The sequence below is a fragment of the Mustela nigripes genome, chromosome 1 (genome assembly GCF_022355385.1).
Source record: "Mustela nigripes isolate SB6536 chromosome 1, MUSNIG.SB6536, whole genome shotgun sequence".
NCBI classification, from domain to species: Eukaryota; Metazoa; Chordata; class Mammalia; order Carnivora; family Mustelidae; genus Mustela; species Mustela nigripes.
Genome location: NC_081557.1, coordinates 83,350,555 through 83,375,591, shown reverse-complemented (window position 1 = coordinate 83,375,591; position 25,037 = coordinate 83,350,555). Strand labels below are relative to the sequence as shown.

Sequence of the window (25,037 nt, the reverse complement as noted above, 5' to 3'; positions counted from 1 at the left end):
GAGGGAGACAAACCATAAGTGACTCTTAATCTCACAAAACAAACTGAGGGTTGCTGGGGGAGGGGGGTTAGGAGAAGGGGGGTGGGGTTATGGACATTGGGGAGGGTATGTACTTTGGTGAGTGCTGTGAAGTGTGTAAACCTGGCGATTCACAGACCTGTACCCCTGGGGATAAAAATATATGTTTATAAAAAATAAAAAATTATAAAGAAAAAAAAAAGAAAACACCAGGCTGGTCAGGACAGAATACATGATACGATCGAATATGTACGTCAAGTCACAGAAGCACAAAGAAAAGAGCATCGCTGAGCTGGAAATAGGAAATAAGTTATGGAAGAGGAGACGTTTGAGCTGAGCCTTGAGATATGAAGAGTATTTCAAGAAATGATGAGCAAAGAACATCCCAGGCCCGAGGAACAGCATATACAAAGATATAGAAGGTGCAGTATATTCCTTCTCTCCCCCTCCCCCCCAACTATGGCTTAGAGAGCAAGGAGGAGTGGCGAGAAGATCATGCTGGAAGGACAGTCGGTGCCAGACTATAGAGTACCTTAAAGGTGGGGAGATGGTTAGACCTTAGATACCAGGTGGAGGCATTCGGGCTCTGGTTTATAGGCCAAGGGTAGCCCTGTGGACCTACCTGGCTAAGATGCAGAAGTGTGAATGTGACGGGTGACCTGGGAAGATAAAGCTAGTGAAGGACAGTGGTGACGGATGACTCTGGAAACAAGTGATGGGCTCGACAGAATGCTCTAGTATTTGGGAAGAAAATGATGAGGATGAGTAGGGCAATATAGAAGAGAAAAATGCGATGAAATTTGTCATGGTGGAAGTGGTCGGATGCGGGTAAGGAGAGAGGGGCTGGTGATGCCTCCAGTTTCAGAAGGAGGTTGGGAATATGGGGCTACCCAGACGGAGATTAGGACTACAACGGGGATAAAATGAGGAGTTTGGTTTTTAGACTGTTGGATTATAAATGACAGTGGGTGGACATGAGAACCTCATACAGCAAGAAGCTAAATGACTCACAAGTGTGTTTTCGTTACTACTTGCTCTCATAATTGGCCATTAGAAATGGTACGAAGAGCATGAACTTGGAACTAACCAAGATTCAGTTAGGACAGATACAACAATTGGGAATCACTTAGAAACAATGATCCCTAGTACTTCAGCAATGAATGATGATATGTCTAGAGCTCTACGCATGGGAGAACTGGTAACCCAACAGAAATTGCTACAAATCACTATTCTTATACGATTGGCCTACAGATTTTGATGCTCAGCAATTTGAAGCCTCACCACAGGTCCACCTAAAAGGTCCTTTTACCCTTTTACTTTTTACCCAAGTCTCTTGATGAAAAGGGGAAACAATAGCCAATCGAACCCCAGTGGGTCTTTCTCAAGTGCACAGGCCATTCTATCTTATTTAGTCTTGGACTTTAGCCCAGGGCCTAGGCAGGTAACAGATGTTAATACTGAGGGGCTGCAGTGACCGGCATCAAGTCATTTCCTTAGTAGAACCTTGAGAAGGACAGACGGCCTTCAGGCCCACAGAGATCGTGCTGACCAACTGCCACGATCCTGTAGAAAAAGCAGCAGGAGGTGTGAAGTGTCCTGGAGCCATAGGACTCCAGGCAGAAGATAATCCTTAGCACCTTCTACACCTGTACCTGCTGGCTGAAACTTTGCCCCTTTCCACCGAAAACTATGAGGCAAAGGCAATTAGGCTTTTCTTAATATGGGAAAACATCTTGCCTTTGATGGCACTGTTAAAACCATATGTCTGAAAACACCTCAAGCCTTGTAGACTTGCGGATGGGCTGTTTTCAACACACCTCTTATCGGCATAGGCTCTGGGCTCAGTGCCTGGAAGCTGTAGGGGAGACCTCTCTATCCAGCCATAGCGTGTCCCTCCTCCAATGCCCCAGGCCCAGCTGGGCCTCTGGGGGACACTGCCTGGCAGTGCTGGTGCCCGAGGAGATTTCTGAGCTGCTGCACCACGCACTCCCTTGCAGGGACTTTACCAGGGATGGCAGCCTTTAAACGCCTCATTAATATTCAAATCTATTCAAGTCATTTCAATTTGAATTCTATGCATATTATCAGATAGAACAAAATGCAAATATATACAAATTCATCCATATGAAGAAATAAATAGGGGGAGCGCTGCATAATGGGATTATAATCATTCTCGGGGCTTGTCTCTCTCCTTTAATTCCCCTGAGCCCCGAGGACCAGAGCTGGTTGTGATGCCCTCCCAGGGACTGTTGAACAGCAACATAACCCTTCCTGGACACAGACTCTTCGAGGGTAGAACATTTCATAAATCTATTTGAAGATGCTATCATCGTCCGTGATTGTGTCTCTATCCTGGGCTTACGAGGCAGACTCCCCGGGAAACTGGCAGGGTGAGTACGGGATGGGGGGGTGACTCAGATGCCTGTCCGGGGGCCTCACATTTTGCTGGTTCTGCAGGCCCCAGAGCTGGAGTCCGACAAGGTCAGTCAGTCTGGTGCCTCCCCGTGCACCAAGGGAAGGGGACTTAAGCCCCAAGCCTCCTACAGCATTTTGATGCCTCTGGTGGTGGGGTGGGCAGAGAAGGGCTAAGCTTCCAAATTTCTCAGCCTCTAACCTGAGGGAGACTTCATAAAGCCTTTTAAAGTATATCAACTGAATGAATCTTATGACCTAAGTGACCCAACGTGGTGCCTAATACTATCACAGTAGATGCTGTCCCTTGTTTTGTTACGTGGTAAGACATACCTACTCACCCTGGAGCCTGCCGCCCCAGGTTCACTGCCACACAGTTTATATCCATGCCCCCTGTCTCCTTCCTAGCCAGATCCTCCGTCAAAAGCCAGAAACTCAACTAGGCATGGAGGCAAAGAGAGACAAATCCAAGCTCAGGCGGTGAGCCTCCCACCCCTATGGCAATCGTGTGTAGACAGAGCGCCTCTTTCTTTGTCTTACACTATTGTTGTTGTTGTGGATTTCCGTTTCATTTCAATTACTCCGAAGAGCGGAAGATGCTGAGCTATATGGTATACTAGAGGAGAGTTCCCATACTCCGTGCTAATGAAGCCAAAGTGAATTGCTATTAAGAATCATTTGGTGAGGTTTAACTACAGAATCTAATAGATGCCTACCCCCCTATATCTCTCCCCCACGGGACCCAACCATAGTTGCATCTGGTAGTAAGTAGCTTGACTGATCTATATAAGTGTAATTCATACGAAGTCAAAGTATCCTATCATATGAACCATCTCCTCCTAAGCACTTTTTCCTCAATAGTCCCAAAGTGCTTTATAAATATAAATGGGCAGAAAGATTTTAGTTTACAGAAAGGGAGACTGAGGCACAGATTTCTCTCACAGACAGGGAGGATAAGAAGGGCTACACTGTTCTGAAAGGAAGGGGAGGCCACTGAGTTCCACATGCCTTTGGTTCCTTCCTGTGATGGGCAGAATAATGAGCCCAGAAAGACGTGGACACGTCCTAGTCCTTGAAGATGTCACCTTACAAGGCAAACAGGACTGTGGCTGTGACCCAGTGAAGAGCTTCTGAGACAGGAGATTATCCTGGATTGTACGGGAGACCCGGTGTGATCACAAGATCCGTGTGCGAAGGCGGGGGAGGGGCAGCTCGAATAAGAGCTATGACCGAAGCCAGAGGTTCCAGTGATGCGGGGAAGGAAACACAAACCAAGGAGTGCAGGTGGCCATTGGAAGCCAGGAGAGCCAAGGACACCCACTGTCCCCCCGCAGCCTTCCGAAAGAACCGATCTCAGCTTCAGCCCAGTGAGGCCCATTTTAGACTTCGCACACCCGGAGCTAGAAGACACTTGTGGTGTTGTTCATCATTACGGTTTGTCCTGTGGCCACAACAGCTGCAGGGAACTGAGGACAGTCCCCACCCTGCCCTTCTCGGCTGCGGTTTCTCTTCTGAACCACAGAGCCCAGAAAATAATACAGAGAACTATCTTTTTCTTCCTCAAGGATAGCCCCTAACCGGCACCAACCTAGATGCCTAACAATTAGTTTATCTCATTAATACAGTGGATGCCTTGGGGGCACGAGAGCTTCTTTCTTCTGATGAACAATGCTGAGAAGGGAGGCCTGCCCTTCTCCACACCCCCACCCCACCCCCGCTCCCCAGAAAGCCATACAGTATTTTGCTTTGAAGAGAGACTACCAACACCACACATCTGGAAATATGGAACCAGAGGACGGCAGATGCCTCACCCCTGTGGACTGTTCCACAACAATGCTTCCCTCATAGTGTTTCAAAGCTCCCTGCTCAGTGAGGAACTGCTTTGTGAGGCAGCCAGCGAGCAGGAAAAGCCTGATTTCCCTTCAGCCTCCGGGCAGGGGCCATGCCCAGAGCCATGCCACATGTATGTGACAAGGCAATGGCTTCCTGGGGCTGTTGAGTCCAGGCCCTGTGTCCTAGGCTTGGGCAGAGGTTGAGGAACTCTTGGAAGGTGCTCTGGACACTCAACAGCATTGTTAGACGGACAGGCTGACAGACTGACACTTCACGGCAGAGGATCATCACCAATGTGCCCTCTGAAAGGCTGCCCGAGAAAAAGCTTCTAGGCGGGGCACCTGGGTGGCTTGTGGGTTAAGCCTCTGCCTTCGGCTCAGGGTCATGGGATTGAGCTCGGCATCAGGCTCTCTGCTCAGCGTGGAGCCTGCTTCCCCCTCTCTCTCTGCCTGCCGTCTGCCTACTTGGGATCTCTCTCTGTCAAATAATAAATAAAATCTTGAAGAAGAAGCAGAAACAGCTGCTTCCAGCCGAGTACCAGGTACTGGGAGAGTCCTTGGGAGATACGATGTTCTCTTTAGTTTGCCTCCTTTACAAGAGAGAGACCTTTGGGCCTCAGTTGGAACCAGCTAACCCTACTTCACCAGCCTCCCTGCCTTCACCAGCCCCAGCCTCCTCCTAAGTTGCTATTCTGGCTCTCAGTGTAGATCCTCACCCCACCACGCCCCATGGGATGATTAAGGAAACACCCCTGGGGGCCAACTTCACCAGGTACCCTCTAAGCCTATGCTCTTCAGGGACAGGAACCCAGGGGAAGGAGACCGGGAGGGTGGCTGGGAGAACCACAGGGCCTGGATTGTGAAATCCCAGGTTTTTGTCTTAACTTTCACGCTTACTGTGTGACCTCAGAGAGGCGTCTTACCATAACTTGGTCTCATTTTTCTTACTTTTCCAAGTAAGGTGAGGACTGTCACCCATAATAAATGCGAAAGGGTTTGGGAAAGCATAAAGTGCCATATAAATGCAAGGAGGGATTAAATTATTATCACCTTTTCCCCAAGGATTACTTTGTGCTCACAGGTACTCTGGTTGCAGAAGGTAATAATAATGATAAGTAGAATGTATTCTCTGATAAAGCACTTCCACAGCTTGGCAAGAGAAATGCCAGGCACAGAAGGTAGAGGCTAGCCAACAGCCTGGTCACGTGCCGGCTATGTGCCCACGTTGGACAGAGCACGGCACACATGGACACTCACAGGACCCAGCCCTTGGCTTCCAGAAGCTCGTGATCTAGAAGGGATGGCAGATAGAAGAAAAAGTCTTCTTTTTATACTGTTAGGAGCACTACTAGAGGTTTTCACAGGGGGGCTGTGGAAACAAGGAGGTGGGGCACTTAAATTGGTCTGTGAGGAGAGAAGTAAGGAAACTTCCTCTGGGAAGTAAATTGAGCCTACCTCAGGGTCGACGTCAGCCAGGCCAACATGGCAAAGAGCGGAGATCCTTCTAGAGGGAGGAAGGACAGGCGAAAAAACCAGGAGGTATGAGGGAGCAAATCACACTCAGAGATGCCGGCAGCTGGGCTTGGCTGGAGTGAAGGGTTTGAGAATGGAGAAGAGAGATCCTTCTCCTGAAGGTGCTGGGACACCGTCAGAGAAACAGACAACCATCCAAAGGCAGAGCCCTCTGTGTCCCTGAAATCTGGCGCACTGGCCATCGTCATGGCTAAGGTGGGGAATGGAAACTTCAAAACCTTCCACGTACATGAGTGTGCCTTTCCGGATCAGGGAGAGTTCGAGCTCTGAACCCTACTGTCTTAGGGTGTCAGGAGACTGAAATAGCCACAGGCACCTGCGCTCCTCTCCCCGTTCTTCTATCACTACGTTACCCATCTGGGAGTACCCACGAGGCCTACAGAGCAGCCAGCAGTGGCGGGGGGGGGGTGCTGGGGGTACCTTCAAACCTGGCACCAGCTCCCCACCCTCCTCTCCACCCCTGTATTCATCAGTCCCTTCAGTTTCCCATTGGTGATCTGGGCTGAATAAAGAGGCCCAAAGGCCTGGTGACTAGAACATCTTTCTTTATGAATTGGAAAATAAAATGACAGTACGCGGCTAGGAGATCCCAGTTCGCAACGAAGTGAATAGCAATGTTGGTGGTTGTATTGACCTTCAAGATTAAAAAAAAAAAACAAAACAAAAAACAGAACAAGAATTCTCGGGGTGCATTATTACCTACGTTCTGAATCTCTTCACTGTGCCAAGCAGAAAATCCATCCTTTATGGACATGAGCCTCTCTGGAGTACAGTGTTTACTTTAAAATAAACACTTTAAAGTGCAAGTGGGAGGAAAAAAAAAATCTATGGCCACTCCTGGATCCATTATTCCCTGTCAGCGCAGAAGATCATGTGGCTCTGGGCGCTCCAGAGGTGGGACAAGGCAGCGAGGGATGTGTGTTCTTCTCAGTCGTGAGGAAAGCAGTGACATCAGCGAGAGACCAGCAAAGCCATCCTGTTCCAAACTGTTATGTTCCTGGCCTTCTTGCTTGTTTGGTTCCCTGTGCTCAGGACCCATGGTGATTCCTGAGTCCGTTCTCATCATGCATTATGACATCCTGAGATAATAATGTCACGTGAAAATTCTTCGAGGCAGCTCCCATGAGTCACCTGACCTCCTCTGGTTAGAATTGCTCTCCAGAGCGCTTATACAGCTCAAGTGAGTAAAAGCAGTATTCACAGGGAGAAGAGGCCAGGGCAGGACAGGGTGGTACGAAAAGGGGATGCAGGTGATTTCTGTGCCAAAATGCACCCACCTTCTTTCTCTGGACAAGCCTCTACTCAGTAGTGGTTTGAAAGGCATTTCAGGACCGACTGCGAGGGACGTTGTGACCTCCATGCCCCACACATTCACATACTCTGAGCACTATTCCATAAAACACTATTCCGTAAAAAGGGGTAGACCAGTCCAGCGCAAAGGGCACTCCTGTTTTGACTAGGAAAGATTTCTTTCAGCTCCTATGGCTGCAAGAGCCCTTAGGAAGGGCAGAAACATCCCGGCACTGACTGCGCGAACATTTAAGGCAGAGAGCACAATGTAAGAAGACGATTTAACTGAAAAAATACAGCAGGACGTATATTTGCACCTTCCTTGGCATGGATCTTTGTCAATGAATATCTGTTGATCATGAGAGGGAAATGCAGATTTCCTATTATTATTAGCAGGAGAATAGGGGAGGGAAGGAATAAGGCTTTCCGGATCGTATTTCTCCCAGTCTGATCAGCTCAGCATGCAACTGTTTTCACCTATAAAGCACGGATTTCTCTCTGTGAATGCCTCTGCCCGGTTTGATGAAGAGAAAACCCAAAGCCAAGCTCATGTCCAGAGCAAGGGACACCCACATGGGTTTGGAGCCCTCGCAACAGCTGACAATGCACTTGCCGACAGAAGCCATGGGTTCCACCGAAAGACCCAGACTGTGGCATCAAAAGAAAGAAATTTGCAGAGATCTATCTGCCTTTGCCTTCTTCCTCTGTACTCCGCTGATTCAATCCAAAGGAGCTTTGAAAACGTCAAGGAACTTTGACGTTTCGCTAGTTTATCTGAAGTGTCTATCTTCTGTTAATACCAGGATCCTGAGCATGGCCTAGGTAGAGACAGGCCATCTTCAGAAATGAATTCTGACACCAGGCAGGATGGCCCTGCCGGAGCTGAAGTGAGGAGAATTGGGCCTGAACGGTACTCAGACTCTCCCACGTTCCCAGAGTCCTTTCTCTCTCCCTCTAACGACCATTATTAATCATTTCAGAACCATGTGGTCTCCTGACATTTTTACTATTCTAGACCTGACAAAAAGGAGGGTTTGGATGTCCTGCAATGCCTTTTTGTGTAGAATAGCTCCGTTCCTCCAGTGAGCTAACACCGGGGTCACCTCTCCCTCAGCAGAATGGGGTTTATTCTTTTTTCCTTTCTTTCTTTTTTTTAAAATCCACTGAAAGAAAGTTAGGTGGTGATTGGTCCTTGTTAAGGAATCAGTGTCTGGTTTTCAGAATGTTCATCTCAACTCGATCTGGGCTGGGGAAGCAAAGAGCCCCCGTCCGCCACCGGGGCATGGAGCTTTGTGAATTCTTACTCAGCTTCTGTCCGTGGGGTGATGTTTTCCTCTGTTTTGGTCAGCTCTTGGTCACAAGGCCCATAAGCCATGAAGGAGGGGGACCACGGACCAGGCCAGGGGGTCTGCGGCCCACTGCCAGGCCCACAGCTGTGGAGGCCACCAGGGTGAGGGCAACTCCTCCTGAAGAAACGGGCAGCAAGGAACCAGGGCAGGTACAAGCGAGTGTCTGAGTGATGTTCCCATCGCTTCCCAAGAGGGAGAGGCGACATTATGGAATCTGTGGGCAAGTTACTAGATACCAGCATCGGTCATTTTCACCAGCAGGTGGTCTGACCATCCTGCTTTACTGGGCTGCCTGGAGGGTAACAGAGGGGAATGCGGGCAGAGCTCAGCTGACCTGGTCCTAGGTCTCCGGGATGCCTCCCCACGGCCGGCTCCACGTCAGGGACCACGAGGGAGTTAAGAAACGTGCTGTGAGGCCGGAATCCGGAGACCATTATGGGGTTCGACTCTTTCCTATTCTCAGCATTTCCCCTCTCCCTAGTTCAGCTTTCCATCCGAGCTCCCAAGGGAGCTCATGTTTGTGAACAAAGAGCGGGGAGCAGGCTGGCCCCACGGAGGGGCTGGGAAAGCAGCGAGCCGATGACACGCACCACCTGGGTGGAACGCCTTCTTCTGTGGGGAGATCACTCTCCATCACTCTCAGCAGTTTCTCCTATGAGGCACTTCTGTTTCCTCGCTAACCCAGGCAGCCCCTGATCGGCAGCTGGAAATACAGCTTTGCCAACTTCAGGCAAAATGTTTGGTTCTCTGACAAGAGATGCTCAGGGTCACCTGCCACGTGCCAGGGGCCTTCCGTTAATAACATGGGCAGAACAATCCTCCTTCTCTCCGACCCCACTGGGAACCCCTCCCTCACTCCCCTGCCCCCTTTCCAGGAAGACAGACAGCGTGAGGACAGACAGATCGGGCCAGTGGCAACTCACTTTGCTAGCGACAAAGCAGCAAAGGGCTCTGACGGGGAGTCAGGTTCGGAAGCCGCTTAGGTTTGAGCGAACCTCATCTAAAATCCTACTGGCAACCCAAACTTAATGGATATGAAATAACATCGCATGGTGTCGGGCAACGTACACGGCCAGTTCACCAGCCAATCAAGCCACGCAGAGAAGACAAGGAGTGGGCTGATCCAATGATGGCCTCACCTTTCCCTCACCCCACGTCCCACTGTCTTTGTTTATGCTGCACACAGATTGACTCTGGGGTCTGAGACACATACATGCAATCTTCAAAAGGTGAAAAAGGCAAGTTGTCACCTCCCCGCAGGGCGGGCCTGGGATTTCAGTGCCCTCCCTTAGGCTCTGGTTACCTTGCCTGGTAAGTTGCGCTCTGAAATGAACAACCACTGCTTCCCCTGATTTGTCTTAATGGTGTCTGTTTCTGTCCAGAGATGAAAACAGAGTAGCACCTCTTCAGCCTGCCAGGGAGATCAGGAATAATGAGACTAATTTTAGCATCTGTTTGTTTTGCTTCTCCAGCATGAGAGGGGAACAGCAGCAGAAATATTGGCTCCTGGATCATTAAAGAGGCAAACTCCTGGGGAGAAGCCCAGTGGGCCCAGGTTGGGGGCTGGGGACAGGAAGTGGAGCTCCTGGCTGCCAGCCATCCCTGGTGGGGGGAGGTGGGCATTGAGGGAGGGATGCATTCATCACCCACAGGAAAGACACCAGCATGGGAAAACACCTGCCATAAGGAAATGGACAGCTAGCTGAGGTCTCTCTTTGCAACTCTTCCACACCCTTGAACATTTTTAATTGTACCCACCTGCCTCTGCTCAGATATTCCCCTTAGCACACTGCCCTCACATCCATCAGAAACAGCAGAAAGCACCCGAGCCTCTGGCGGGGGTGGGGGCAGCTGCTGCCAATCCGAAGCCTTGGTCTTTTCCCTTCATGCCCTTTCCCTGCCCTGGCTCAGCTGCCTCAGCCCCACTGTCATGGGCAGGGGAGGGCCCAGGCAGCTGGCCCAGAGGCTCTGGCTCTTCTGCTACTAAGGGCCCTCCGGGCCTCCGCTCAGCTCACTCCTGGGCTTTGCAAGCGCTGCTGCTGCCACCATCAGGCTGATTCTGGAACTGCAGTGCTCTCCGGGTTTCACATCCCAAAATATTTCCAGCAGCTCCAGCCTGATGTGGACTCAAGTAAAGAACAGGCCCTCTCTCTCCCCCACACATGGCCCCTAACTCAGGTGCACCTTTCTCTGTAATAAAAAGGCTTCTGAGGCAAGAAGGAGAATAGGGGAGGGAAGGTAGATCCAGCGTTCTTCAGCGAGGTGTGGAAAACTGTGGGTCCTAGAATATGGAGGGTCAAGCCACTGGGAGGTTAATTGGCAATTTCTCTCTCTTTGTCACAAGGGCAGGAAGGTGGGGAGGGTGGCCTCGCTTCTCCTGTGGCACCCAGGAAAGGCGTCCAGGAGAAAGCTCTAAGCTTCTGTCCCCTGGTTGCCTGCATGATGAGCCAGCCAGGTCCCACTGTTACTCTGAAGCTGTCATATCTCCCAACATCGCCAAGGGTGACAGGTGGGCTGTCACAGTGCACCAGAGCCGAGTCACCTGTGACACTTCCAGGTGACTGACAGAAATGGAAACTGACATGCATTAAAGAACAGAAGGACAGGGCTGGGGTTTTTTGTTGAAACTGAAAAGTGGGTGGCTCACAGGAGGGTGTTTCTCTTGGCGCTGTCCCTGGTGACCCCCTGGTCTTTCCAGGCCTCACTAAGAGAGGAACAACTTCCTTCTCCAAATAGCTGGGATCCTCCTCTGTCCTCCCAGGGGCACCTTGTCAGCCCCCACACATGTGATGTCAAAAACCCTGCTTTCTCTTCCTTTGCATTGTTTTTTGCCATTCATGTCAACATTCCAACATTTATTCAGAGTCCTCTGTGCTGAGCAGCATGCCTGGCACCAGGGCAGGTGGATAAAAGAAATGGATATTTTAATCAACCAATTAAGAGAATAAAAGTTCCTACTCTTGCTTTTTTTTTTTTCTTTTTAATTGTCAACACAGCCACAAAAGGAACTAACCAAGCAACATCCCCTTGATTGCTATTCAGCCCAAGAGGCTGGCATGTCATTCCCCCTGGAAACCTCATGGCCTCAAGGTAAAGCTGAATGTCAGAAGATGAAGGAACCAACTCAGAAAAAGCCTGGAATCAAAAGACAGAGCTGCAAGGCTAGGTTTGAAGGTCAGCTCCCTGGTTTTCATGGGAAATCCTTAAAATCCTTTTCTTTGCCTAACCACCGAGGATTCCCACAAGTTTGAAGAACATGTTCCCTCTTATGCCACTGCCTAGGACCTTCTCATCCATTTTTCAGGATGGATGATTTGAAGCAACTGCATCTCCCAGCATCTTGAGAAGCATCGAGGCATATGAAAAAGTAAAGCAGATGAGAGTGACTTTGGTTGAGCGACATGACCTTTCAGAGGGTATGACAGTGTGACAGCTGCCTCTCGTGCTAGCACCGTAATGAAATGAACTAGGGCTTGTGAATGGCACTCTACAGTTTGGGAGGCTTTACACCAACACTCATCACCACCACCAGCAGCAGCATCAAAACATTATTACTGCCATCACCAACAGCCCAAAGGCTTTGCTGGCACTTACGAGAAAATGTGCTGGACAAAAAAGACATCTGTAACACATCATCTATCTTCTAGGAATTTATTATCCAGAATCAATAGGTTGTTGCTAACATAATATTCAGGGAATCGTGGGGTCGGAGAGGATTTGAGTGATATCTACTCTACTCTTTGATCTGCTCCTGAGTAATTGACTCTTCCCTTTTTGGTGGTCCGAATTCTACCCTTAGAGCACTGTCAGCAGTGGGAGATTGTTCAGCAGGCTAGCATTAGACACTAGGATTAAATATCAACAGTCTTAGCTACGTCACTGCCTATTTCTGGCTGAACAATGCATGTATTTGCTTCACTATTGAACTCATCCTGCCAAATCCCCACCAGTTCCTGATGAGAACAGCCCCAAGTTTGGAACCCATAAGTAGATCTCATGACGTTCTTTACTCTTGATAATAGAGACTTCTAAACATTTCTAACATCTTCTGAGTGGAATCACAGCTTGTAAACTTGTTTTCCTCAAAGCCAGCAAAACTTAGCTTTCCCTTCAGAATGGCAAAGAAATCATCAGCAAAATGTCTCTAGGCTTTTCTTACTTATCTCGTCCTTGTTCTTGTCTCCCTTCCTGGTTTACTTACTATTCATCCTCAATGTTAGGTGAGCCTCCCGGGGCCCCAGATATGGGTAAGTCCCATTCCTCAGTGGCCGCCATTTGACTCACAATCCAGAGTGCTCCGTGGTTCCCTGCCACATTCCTTTTAATTTTTTTAATAAAGATTTTATTCATTTATTTGACAGATAAGAGAGATCACAAGTAGGCAGACAGGCAGGCAGTAAGAGAGAGGAGGAAGCAGGCTCCCCGCTGAGCAGAGAGCCTGATGCGGGGCTCGATCCCAGGACCCTGGGATCATGACCTGAGCCGAAGGCAGAGGCTTTAACCCACTGAGCCACCCAGGCATCCCCCCAACCCCCGCCACATTCTTTATCCAACACATTGTTCTTAAATATACGTCTACCTGCTATTCTTCTCTGCCTCCTTCTGGAAAGTAGACCAACAGGGAAGGTCGGTTCCTCCACACTTACGCTCTCACTACTTTCCCCCCTGCCCTTTACATACCAGCTATGAAGGAAGGTGAGCTGGAGAGAATGGGTGTATGTCCATTCAGTTCCACACTTTTAAAGCCCCATATAAAAGACATGGCAAAGCAAGAAGAATAAATAACAAATGGATTCTTCCCCTTTTTTATCCACAGGACGCATGGCACAGAGAGGAGTGCAGACCCAGAAGCTCCTCACAATGTTTCTAAGGAACAGACTTAACTCTGAGAGTTAAGTCATCAAAACATTTAACATGGTATTTATGACAAGCTGACCCTCCCCTTCCTGAGCTTCTCACAACCCTCCACATACTCATATTCCAGCCACCCACACTACCCATTGCTTCGGAACAGATGGCATTCTGTCCTGCCTTCTTTGCACACACTAAGGCAAGCCCGGAACACTCTTTCCTGTGCTTCCCCAGGAGGGCTCCGAGACATCCTTTGAAGTCAGGTCATTGCCTCTGTGCAGCCCTTCCTGATGCCCTTGGTCATTTCAGCAGCTCTCAGAATACTCTCGACAACTCTGAGCCTGTCATGTAACCATGAGTCAAAGTGTCTGCTCCATGACCAGATGGAGAGCCCCTACCTGGGCAGAAATAATGTCTTAGGGGGTCTTTGCCTCAGAAGTCCCTGGCATCGTGCCCACCACACAGCTGGCCTACCATGAGGGTGGGCTGAGTGGCCAACAGCTGAGCTTTGGTGTTCCCAAGTGCATCAAGGAGGACCAAGAGAATGTGGCCCTCTGAGACACTGGGAAAAGTGTGGAATGATGAATGGGAGCCCTGGTTGCCATGCAACTCAGTGTCAGATTTCAAATTCCTGTCTTCTAGGCAAGGGTTAGAAAGAGTCTGAACTTACAAACAACTGTCCAGGGAACACAGGCCAAGGAAGCTGACCATCTTGGTCATTCTGCCTGATATTCAGGCGTCTTCTTAATACTGATGACTTACACCATTACGGTTTGGGTTTCAGTGTTCAAAACAAAAATTAAAAATAAAGAATGGACTCAGGTTAATCTGCCTCATTCTGCCAATGAGGACACCAATACCATGTAGAAGAGCACAGTGAGATCTCACCTCTTATTTCAGGAAGATGGCAGATTGGTTCTAAGCTCTGGATAGGATTGCATTTCAGCAATAAGCTCTGTGTGTGTGTGTGTGTGTGTGTGTGTGTGTGTGTGTGTGTGTAGAGTGGGGTCACAGATGGGAGGAGGTCTGAAAAGGGCATGATATGGCTTCAACACTGAAGGGGGCAGGGGATCCTTCCTAGAGCATGTGGGAGGTCTCTATGTCTGGCTACTTCCTTGCCTTTCTGTCCAGGAGTGAGGGGGAAGGGTGAGGCCCTCTCACCCTCCAAGCCCCAGCCAGGACTGCAAATGAATAATTCAATAGGGAACAGGATTTTCCCGAGCTGGTCACTATTTTCACGGCTTTGACTTGTTACCAGTGTGCCCAAGGAAAGTTGACATTTATTTAATCCTCATAGCCTTGTTGACTGTGTACTCATGGAAACATTGTATGCTTATGGAAGACATTTGTTTCCAAGCAGCTTATGCTAAATTGTAGTGATAGAAAGGAAACACTTATCCAATATTGACATTTACTGACTTCTAGAAATATACAGCCAGAATACTCATTTTCACACTCAGAAGAGGAAAGGGGGGGGGGGGAGCACAATGTTGGATCCCTAGCTCCTTTCGTGGTTCAGAAGCAGAAAGTTAATGGAAGTTCACATTCAATATGGCGGTGGAGATCTTCACTCTATGGCAGTGGTGTGGATTCCAAGAGAGCCTGGAAGGCTGCAGCCCTTCCAGGCTTGATCTTCAAGGTCTGGTAGAAGCAAGACATGGCATTCTTTGCGTGACAGTGTGAGAACTATTGCAACGATCTGTAAGTTATCTATCTACCTTCTTACCGGACGTGCATGCCTAACTGTAGATTCTGGTGTTCCCCTAGGGAAAAGGAAACCATGTACAATATCATCCATGCCTCAATGCAATGGACTCCATCTCCTCGATGGAAATAAAACCCCCTCTATTTGGAACACAGGGCAAAGCTAGCCCAGCCAGGTACGGGATGCTGCCTTGTTTTTTTCCTCACTCCCTGTGGACAGCAATGAGGCGACAAGTAACCCAAGGGAGCAGACCTCCCCCAGAGCAGCCGTCCCAGCCCGACCCTGCTACATGAACACTGGGGTGTCCACTGACCTTGTGGGAAGACTGGGGCCCCAATGGCTGTGCCGCCAGCACCATCATTAAAATCAGGATCGCTGCAGGGGTGGAGAGTCCAAGTGCAAGTTCCTACCTTCTCCTGATCTTCCCGACTCTCCCCAATGCTGAATCAGGGTCTCTGCTCCCAGGCACAGGCAGGATATGTGGCCTCACTCTTTCTAGTTGACTCCCATTAAAAATGCCTGGTTTTTCACCTCAAAGTTTTGTATTTCACCATTTTAGAAGGATAAGGAACGGGAGCTGCAGAATGATGCCTCTTGCCCATGTAACAACCCCTGCCCCAGCTCTGATTTTTAGGAGACCCTAAAATGAATGCTGTTGGGCCTCCTTCCCCACTCCTCCATCACAGCCAATTTTCTTTTCCTTGTTCATGTTTCCAAAACAGTTTATCTTTTTATCTCCTTGGAAGAAAAGTACTCTGCAAATCAAAGATATCATTAGTATTGTTATTATTTTGCTATTGAAATCTCTTGAATTCACTCTGGATTATTCATGTGCTTTTTTGGGTCTGCAATATAATGCCGCCTAAGTCACCCCCACTGGGCTGAACAAAAAAGAAAAATTGCATCTTAAGGCCTAATCCCCTGCTCCACCCCATCTCCTGCTGGCCCTGGCTCCTACCAACACAGGCACACCAGGGAGAGCGGCTCCTTCGTGCCATGCCTAGCTTTCTGCTGCCATGCTCCAAGTGAGATCCTCCTTTGTAACCCAAGAAGGAGGCCCCCTGCAGTATCCTGTAAGTGCCCTGTGCGGGCGTTGACCCCCATCCGCACCCCTCTCCCCCTGGGGAGCTTCTCTTTCCTCCCCAATAGGTCTGGCTGGCAACAGAGAGCTCCCTGCTGGGCAGCAGACACGGAGACCACCCCCATGCCCAAGGGATGTGTCCCAGTTCCCCTCACACTGAGGATTTGTTCAAGAAGTGGTCCCACACCCTTGGCAGTTGTGCATTGACCTTCCAGGACAAAAGGAACCATTCTTCCTCCTCTAGACAAGACGTCATACCACTTGGGGTGCCAGTGCGGGTAGCAGCTTATTACTTGCCTCATCTTTTGTTATATGACAGTTCTGGGCAAGGTTCAATGTTTGCTAAGTTGCGGTTCACTCCCAGTTTCTTTTTCCAAAGCCTTCTCAGCCTGTACCCCCTAGGAGCCCCCCATTCTTCTGGCTGCCTCTGATGTGTTCCTGGTATCTTTCAGTGCCCATCTCCCTCCCCAAGGGAGCTTCTCCCAAGCTAAGACATCTCGAAGCAGTGTCTCCTTCCCGTCATCCTCGTAGCTTCCCTCATCCTAGCTGGGTGTCTCCCCTCACAAGCTATTTGCCCCTTCTTGGCTTCAGACTCTCTCCCCTTGGAGACTGATGTCAACACGAACGTCTGACCTTCAGGTAGCCGTCAGAGAGCCTTTTGGGTGACTCCTGCCAGCAGGTCGGGAGAGCAAGTCAATTAGATTCTTCCCAAGGAGGAGGTGACAGCCCAGGTGACTGTCACTGACAGGTAAATGCCATTTCTCACTGCCCCCCACCCCCGCATCCCCCCAACACACTCAGAGCAGCCTGGCATACGTGAAAATCCAAGGAGAGATCTGGATTGGGTCAGAGTTAGAGCTTTCCAACTCCAGGAGGTTCTAAGGCCAGATGGGACAGTCTGGAAGTGCTAGGGGAAAATGTCAGTGTGCAGATAGAACACCTTTCCAAAGAGCGTCTGAGTTCAAGGCACCAACTTAGTGTCACTGCACCTTCCCCAGACTTTTGGATATGCTGTGGAACACGACCTTCCATCCTGCAAGCGCGTGGCTCCTCCGCAGCTACCTAAGACGGGGAGGTGCAGGCTGCCTCGCGGATCTTGAAGATGAAGGAAGGCATGGAGGGAAACAGTTGTGGGCAAACGGAAACGATAAAGGGAAAAAAATGTCGCAAGTTCCAAGTTTATGGATGACAAGAGAATCGATCCCTTTTCACCCAGGAGCAGAACATGCCTCTTCTCCACAGGAGGCAAATTGTGCTATGACATTATCCCTCTCTGTACAAAGCACAAGGTCCTGACAGCTGATGGGAGAGGCGTCCCCAGCAAGAGAGAAACCCACAAGCAGCACACACTGGCGGCTCGCCATTTCTTTGTGGGGAGCCAGGCCCGGGGACGTTGGCAGGGGAGGAAATGGAGGCACGCCATTTGGTCTTTCTACTGCCACCTTAGGAAAGATAAATAAATATTTAATCTCCCATTTACAGGAGAAGCCCACACTTGAAAAGGAGAGGGGATACAGCGTATCACTGACACTGACAGACTTGGATTTCACTCTCTATAAAGAGGTTCGAGAACAAGTAAAAGTGAATAAATACCAGACACGTTGGGACAGAAAGGGCAACTGAAAGGGAATTTCAGAGTTTTGACTTCAGTGTTTTGCTAAGGAAGTGTTCAGAGCGCTGTTTGAAGCTCTCCTTCCGTAGGGGGACTAAGACAACGGGAGCTGGAAGCACAAGAATTGCATTTCCAGAAACTCTAAGATGACACATAGGCTCCCACCAGGAGAGGTGCTGGGCAGCAGATGGACGTGTCACCAGAGTGCCAGATAAAGGTCCAAAAAGAAGCCTGGACATTTGTTTTCCCTGAGAGGAGGGGCATTCCTGAGTCCCTGCACATTTCCTTGGAAAGCATCCCAGGAGGAAGAGTGTGAGTGAGGTGGGGGGGGGGGGTCAAACGGGTAACTCGGTGGGGTGTGCCAGGCAGGATGCAAATTCAGGCAGGGGTTGTCTGCAGGAGTGACCTCGAGCCTGCGGGCAGGTCCTCCCACGACCTCTCGGAAGAGATGCACTTGAACTAATAACTTGAGAAGTCTACAGATCTAGGTAGGGGTGGGCACAGTCTAGGAACTGATCATATAGGTGTAGGGTTGAGTAGAATCCTCTGCGGAATTCACAATACTCAGGATAACATCCACGTTAAAACACGGGTCTATGGATCAAGTCAAAAGGTAACATATCACCAAAGTCCATAAAAAGCATTCTACTTGGCCCTTAATTCCTGTCATCCAATGCTGTCTATTCATGGAAACTTCAGTGTCCAGTGATGCAAAGGATTTTGGCTGATTACCACCACTTTGCCTCATGGTCTTTCTTTAGACCTCTTTTGGAGCCCCGTGGATCATGACATCTACCATTGGGTAGGGCGGGCAGTGCCGGCCACACTCAGAACACTCAGGAATCACAAGGAAGTAGGCATTGTAGGGCACCGTGCTTTCTCCCTAGTGCTCTCAGGGCTAAGGGTAGATGAAACGGAGCATTTAACCTCCATAGGTAAATATTTAAAGATTCCTATGAGAAGAGTGACGAAGGAGCTCTGGTACTGAAAAGGGGATAAGTAAAGCAGAAGATGCACACTGCGGTGATTCAGACAACCCAAGAGGCACTCAGACACCAAAAGCGTCTTATGCCAAGCCAGAGGAGAATCACAGCTCCAGTTTTTCAACAACACACGGGCAGATTAACATGTGCGCGGGTCCCATGAACATTGGGGGGCGTGGTGGGCTCTTCCTTTTAGGGATTCTACAGGCGACTTCCTGCGTACAGTGGGAAGAGGCAAAGGAGGACAGGAGTGTGAGTGTGTGAGTGTGTGAGTGTGTGTGTTTGCCCCTAAGCCAGCACACAGGCATCCAAGGAGGGTAATCTCACAAAATGGTAATATAACCCAAACTGTTTCTGTACCAGTGTTCTGAGATAGTTCTTATTCATTCAGCCTGAAAACTCTAGGGAAGGCAATTTATCTTCCTGCTGCTGTAGGGAGCCCTGGTGACATGCACACTACCCTATGAATACACGAGTGTGTGTGTGTGTGTGTATGTGTGTGTGTCCACATTATAATTACATGCAGGTGGTGGGCATATACACACCGTAATGGGGGAAAGCCCCCCCCCCATCCCGAGTTTCATCAGGATGGCCAGGAGCAAAGTTGGATAAAGGGGAAATGTGCAGCGACCCTGAGTACCACTACAAGAGCAGAGGCAGGAGGCATGGGTTTCTGCTTACATTTGGCTTCTCCCTGACAGGGAAAAAAAAGGAGACATGCAGTTCGCTTGCAAAGCCAGCCACCCCCCCCTCCCATGGCGGGGCACTGCTTCCTTGAAAACTTTTACCCTTCATTTAATCAACAGATGGACATGCTCTGTTGTGGATTTTTCTGAGAGTCCTGTCCCTCTCAGAGCCCAGTAGGCTGGCACAAATGCTGCCTCAGAAGGCAGAGGGGCTCCTGGCATGCCTAACGAGTGGGAAGGAGCTGATTTACTTCCCCCCTTGGAACTCAATTCCACAGGTGACTTTTGATGCCTTTGGCTAAGTAGGCACCCCTCAGCCCCTGCCGAGATCGCCTGCCCCCTCCCTTCCCCAGGCCAGCCCCCCACGCCCACCCCAGGGCTCCCGTGGGTAGGGAGCCAGCCCAGAGGTAGCAAAGTTCTTTCCGGAAAAGTCCACCAGCCTCTGCCCGTGCTAGGTTGCGCAAAGTAAACAATCAGCACCAGGGGCGACATTTCACGTTAGACCCTGAATCCGGGGCTGAGTGGGATTCAGAATTCAGCTTTATTCAGAGCACATTACGTTCAATGAAACTCTTGCCCAGCTTCTCCCCCAACCACCGCACATCACCCCGGCGGTGCGCTGGCTAACGGGGGACCCCTCTGCCACCGTGCAACCGCACACACCGGCTTCTGAATCCACTCCTGCAAGTCAGACCTTCCTCGAGCTGAAAGAGCCACCTAAACAAAGCTCCCCTTCCCACCCCGCTCCTTCTCCCAACCTGAGTCGGAAGGAGAGGAGGTGCCCAGAAGTTCAGGGCGCCAGAGCCACACAGATAACTGCCTCATTAACATACCGGAGCATAAAGAACTCATTTGCATCGGAGAGTTTGGGCTCGAGGTTGACAAGTGAGAGGAGAAAGTCACCCCTCCCACACCTCTTCCTTGCAAAAGGAAAATAAACAGGACCATTCTGTTGCATCGGCAAAGGCACAGAAGCCACGCCGGCGCATCTCGGACGCAAGGATCGGGGTGAGTTTCCGAAGCCGGCCCCCCGATTCCTGCCCCCAGCCCCCCGCGCCCCGCCAGCCGACACCCCAGCCGACTTTTCCTAGCAACTCCGGCCGCCGCGCGGGGCTCCTACCTTGACTGAAGAGGAAGAAGCACACGAAGAGCAGATCGAGCTGGAAAGGTTTCATTCCTCAGCGCCGCGAGGGAGAGCCGGCGGGGCAACTTGGGTCGGCAGTGAGTTTCTCCTCCCGGGCGGCTCTCCGTGCTCAGCCTCCGCCGCGGTCCTCCCGGGCGCGCGCCAACCATCGGTCTGTCCGTGCGTCCGTCCCTCGGCGCGGCCCCGCTCTCCCCGAGCCTCCAGGTCCCCGCAGCCTGCCGACGCCAGTGGCCGGGTGGCCGGGCTCCTAGCCGCCGCGAGAAGCCGGGCTCGTCAGCGACGTCCCCGCGCGGAGCAGATCCATTCTGTGGCTCTCGGCAGCCCTGGCGCACGGCTTGGCTTCCTCCCGCGGGCTCCTCCCACAGCGAGCTTGCGAGCGGGCGGGCGCGGGAGCCAGTGACGAGTGACAGAAGGGCTCCTTTCACTGAAGCTGGGGCGGGGGGAGAGGGAGGGGAAACAGGTCATAATTAAAGAGGAAACACTTGGAAAAAGGAGATCTATGCAAAGCGGAGGGTGGCGGGGGGTGGCGGGAGGGGGCTCTATTCTCTCTTCCCTTCTCCTTTTTCCCCCTAAATGGGGGGAATGCAGCTTTTGTCACCATTATTGACCAAAAGGCATCTTGAACGGGGAGCCGACTGGGACTTTTTGTCCACACCGCATAAGGTTGTTCAACGGGAGTGAAGTTAGGACTATATGCATGCACACGCATTAAAATATGCGTGCCCTGCCTTTGCACGGGGGATTGGGCACTGGCTGAAAGGGAAACAGCGAAGCCGCGAGGAGCGGAGAGGGGGGATGCATCTTCCCCGGGAAGGACTTGGCCAACGCGTGCAGCGGGAGTCTCAGAGTTGGGGAAGAGATAAGCACGTTTTACATTTTGGGGAGACTTTCCTAGAAGGGGGAGGTGAAGTGGGAAATAAAAACCCGAACATTTAGACCATAGTTTGCTTTGCACTAGTCCTCCAAAACAAAATGAAGGAACTAGAGGGAAATCAAGCAGGTTTGTGACACATGCCCATTTATTATTATTACCACCCTGGTTTGTGCATTTCCTAACAAGGAGAGGGGAGTAGCCCGCCTTGGCATTTGCAGTCGATCCTCTAACAAGCACTCCATCACTCTGAGAGTGTCTTTTTCTCCAAGAGGTGCTGTGAATCCTATTGCGAAGGAGAGGCCAAGGTCATAGGCAACTGCCTCAGAAGAACCTTCAGGTCTTTTACCTGTCGTGAAGCCCACACTCAAATCAAACTCTGTTTTCCTCCAGGAGAACAAACAATTTATCTATGTGTGTTTCCTTGATGGACATCTACATCTGTTTCCTTGATGGACATTTAGATAAACCCGGGATAAGCAGGCACTGGGGGAGCTAAAATCCCAGGCACAGACCATGCCTTCTGGAACTCACAGTTTAGTATGGAAGCATAGTAAATACATAAGGTACAAACTATAAGGATAGTTAAAACTGTGTATAATATGTAGCATTTTACAGAAGGTGGGGGGATGAAAGAGTAAGGGGACAAAGCTAAAAGATGCTCTCTTGGTGTGTGCCTTTCAGTATAGAATCAATTATTGCTTTCTTCATTCACTGGACCTTGGGGACATGTTTGGGGGACTCTTTCTCCTTCCTTCCATTAGTATTACATACTTGGGGGATTTTACTGACTTCCAGGCACATTCCAACTCCAAGTTTCCATGTGGATGTTAACTTTAAAAATGTATCCCTTGATACTGATGAACAAGAAAAGAGAAGTAGGGCCCCCTGAGAAAAGTATGTGCTGGTAGGAGCTTACTTACATCTGGTAGTTGACATCAAAGATCTACATTAGTAGGTGTCTGCTTTGTTGACTTTTCTATTCTTAACTTAATAGTTTATTTAACTGCATCCCTTCAAGGTTGTTAAATAGATAAAAGGGAAATTTGTAAGCAACCTTGGGGGGAGAAAAAGAAATGCTGAGCCACAAAAAACAAGAGGACCCCAAAGAGGCATCCCATCAGCTAAATTAGCAACAAGGTACAGAAGCAGAGTGTCAGCACAGCCTCAGCCCCGCTCACGGAGAAGACAGTGAAACATAAGAGGCAAATCAGAAACACATTCACAGGATGGGTGGTGATTCTGAACAGCCTATGCCAAACATGTCAAGAGTGAGAACATGGCAGGTAGAGTGCTTTAACTTTAGTAGGAGCTCTCCATTAAAACCTACCCGGTGAGGGGAGAAATTTAAAGTCTGGGCACCATTCCTAAGGCAAGCCTTGCAGCGAGTAAGACTAATAATATTAGAATGTAGACCATACCCACAAAGCAATACTGGATATTTTAACTAACATTTATCCTTTAAGCTGCTGTTTCATTTTGACTCCTAATTCCTAAGTGGCCTGGGGCCCAGATTAATTCAGCCCCCAAGGAAATATTACAAAACCAGGGTCATGAAGCTAGCGAACTGTGCAATACACGAAACCAGGCTCACGTACAGGCGTGTGCGCACCGCACGCACACACACTCGATCTTGGACAGGAGAGGGATGGTAGGAATCCGAGATTGGAAGGACCTTGTTTCCCTCTCCCACTGATCCCTGAGATGCCTCAGGACCCTCAAACCGGCTGAGATAGCCAGCTGGGCCGTTCACTTCTCCTCCCACCCCGCCCCCACCCAACCCCCTTCCGCTCCCTCCCCGCAGCGTCCGGTCTCCGGACTCCCGCAGAAAGGAAAAAGAAAGCTTGGATTAAGTGGTGAGCTGCCTGCCTCTAAAAGGGCCGGGAGGCGTTTCAAGCTTGAGTGCCGGAAAAACCACGGCAATCTTCGGCAACCACCACGTGGGGCGGCGAGAACGACAGCGGTACCTGCAGGACCCACAGCCGGCCGGGCTCTGGCGCCAGCCCCGACGGCGGCCCGGCCATCTCCGCCCGCCGGCTCCTTGGCCTCACCTCCTCCGGGGCCTCGGTTAACCTCCTGGCGCTGCAAGGTGCCTGCGCACAGTTCGCGGGCGAGGCGGGGGGCGGGAAGCGCGGACGGCTCCACCTGATGGAGAAGAGTGGAGAATCTTGGACCTCGGAGCGCGCGGCGGGGCGAAGCGAGGCGAGGCGGGGCGAAGCGAGGCGAGGCGAGGCGAGGGGAGGCGAGGCGAATGGAGGGGAGGGAAAGGGAGGGGAAAGATGGGGAGAGGAGGGGAAAGGAGGGGAGGAGGAAGACCGCCCCCCTCCCCCGTGGGAGCTTGCGCGTCCCGAATGCGGGACGCGAGGCACCTGGGCTCCGGGCACGACCCCGTGGAGGTGACAGTCCTAAAGAGACAGCAGAAAACCAAGCACTTGGATAACTGCCCGAATTCTGGTTCTCTGCACATCCCGGCTTCAGGTCTCTGATGCGCCCACCGCACAAGCCGGGGTCCCTCGCCAGCAGGTGGCAACCTCTCCAGCGTTTCCTCTCCTGGACCTTAGCCGGGGAGGCCGAGTTCTTCAGTCCCCAGCCCCCCCGGCTCCCGGGCCTTCAGTGCCCAGTCCTGTGTCCTTTGAACCGCCTGGCGCTGGCGGGCGAGAGCTACGGGGAGGCCGGAGCCCACAGAGAATGAAGGCTGCCTGCAGATTCTGCTACTCTGCGGCCAAGATGCTTTGGAAGGGCCAAGTCTCTGCAGGACTGCTTCCAAACCTGGCTCTCCTGGCAGAAAGCGTGCCCCCAGAGTTTTCTGAGGTCTGGGACAAAGAGAGTGAGGCAGGAGGGGTCTAGGTGCAGCAGTGGGGCGGTGGGGAGGGAGTTGTTGCTGAAGCTCCTGGTGGAGTTCATTATTGACCATGCAGACCCTAGCTCATCACTACTTTCCAGTGACCTTTCCCTTGGCTGTGAGTTCAATGTCTGTAATATTTATTTCCTCCATTTGGGCAAAGGCCTGTGCGGGATACTTAAGAAAGATGTGTGGAATGAATACACGAAGACCTTCTAGTTGAGAAGTAGTTTGTCTTCTAGTTGGGAGGAAGTAAACATAGGTGGAGACATGGGAAAAAATTTATGAAACAGCTCATTGGCTTTTTAATGACACAGAAATTGCCCTGGAGGTCATCTGTCAGGCTGGATCCTTTCTAGGTGGGTCTGCCTAGGCTCACTTGCCTGAGGCCTTACAGGAAGCTGATGGGGGGCTGAGATGCGGCCCAGAGCCCCCAACCTTCAGCCCTATATCTGTACCACCCACCTCTCCCCTCTCTCCCACCCCGCTCCTGGTGGCTGGGCGCGCTCTCTCTGTCTCCTCGTGTTCCCCAGGTGCTGTTACTCCGAATAAAGAGAGGAAGAGGGAGAGGTGGTTTTAGGAGACAGGCAGTCATCATGAGGGAGAATTTCCTGTTTAATGCCTCTTCACGATATTTGTTGCACAGATACATTATAAACCACATTTCCTTTTGTTTTTCATATATCCTGCCAGAGCTGGCTAATACCTTCTTGTCCAGGGATTTTAAACACATCTTGAACGGGCCTCTCCCAGGAGTTTAGGGTAATCCGACTCTCCGTCCTGGGTAAGTTAATAAGAGCTCCAAGCCTCATATCCTTCCAGAGACCA

General features: G+C 50.6%; 1 protein-coding gene across 5 annotated transcripts in view; it reads right to left on the bottom strand.

Moving 5' to 3' along the window:
* KIRREL3 (kirre like nephrin family adhesion molecule 3) overlaps positions 1-23,511 on the bottom strand; it is a 551,364-nt gene extending 527,853 nt beyond the window's left edge. For 2 of the 5 annotated variants that reach the window (XM_059413998.1, XM_059414010.1), the window contains exons 1-2: positions 23,335-23,507; positions 20,473-20,926 (exon numbers count right to left, since the gene is read on the bottom strand). In XM_059413998.1, coding sequence (XP_059269981.1) covers positions 20,473-20,527 — 55 coding nt within the window. In that variant the 5' untranslated portion in view covers positions 20,528-20,926; positions 23,335-23,507. Of the gene's footprint in view, positions 1-20,472; positions 20,927-23,334 lie in introns of all 5 variants that reach the window. The other 3 variants (XM_059414012.1, XM_059414021.1, XM_059414007.1) reach the window with 2 other exon arrangements.
* Between the last annotated feature and the right edge of the window lie 1,526 nt (positions 23,512-25,037).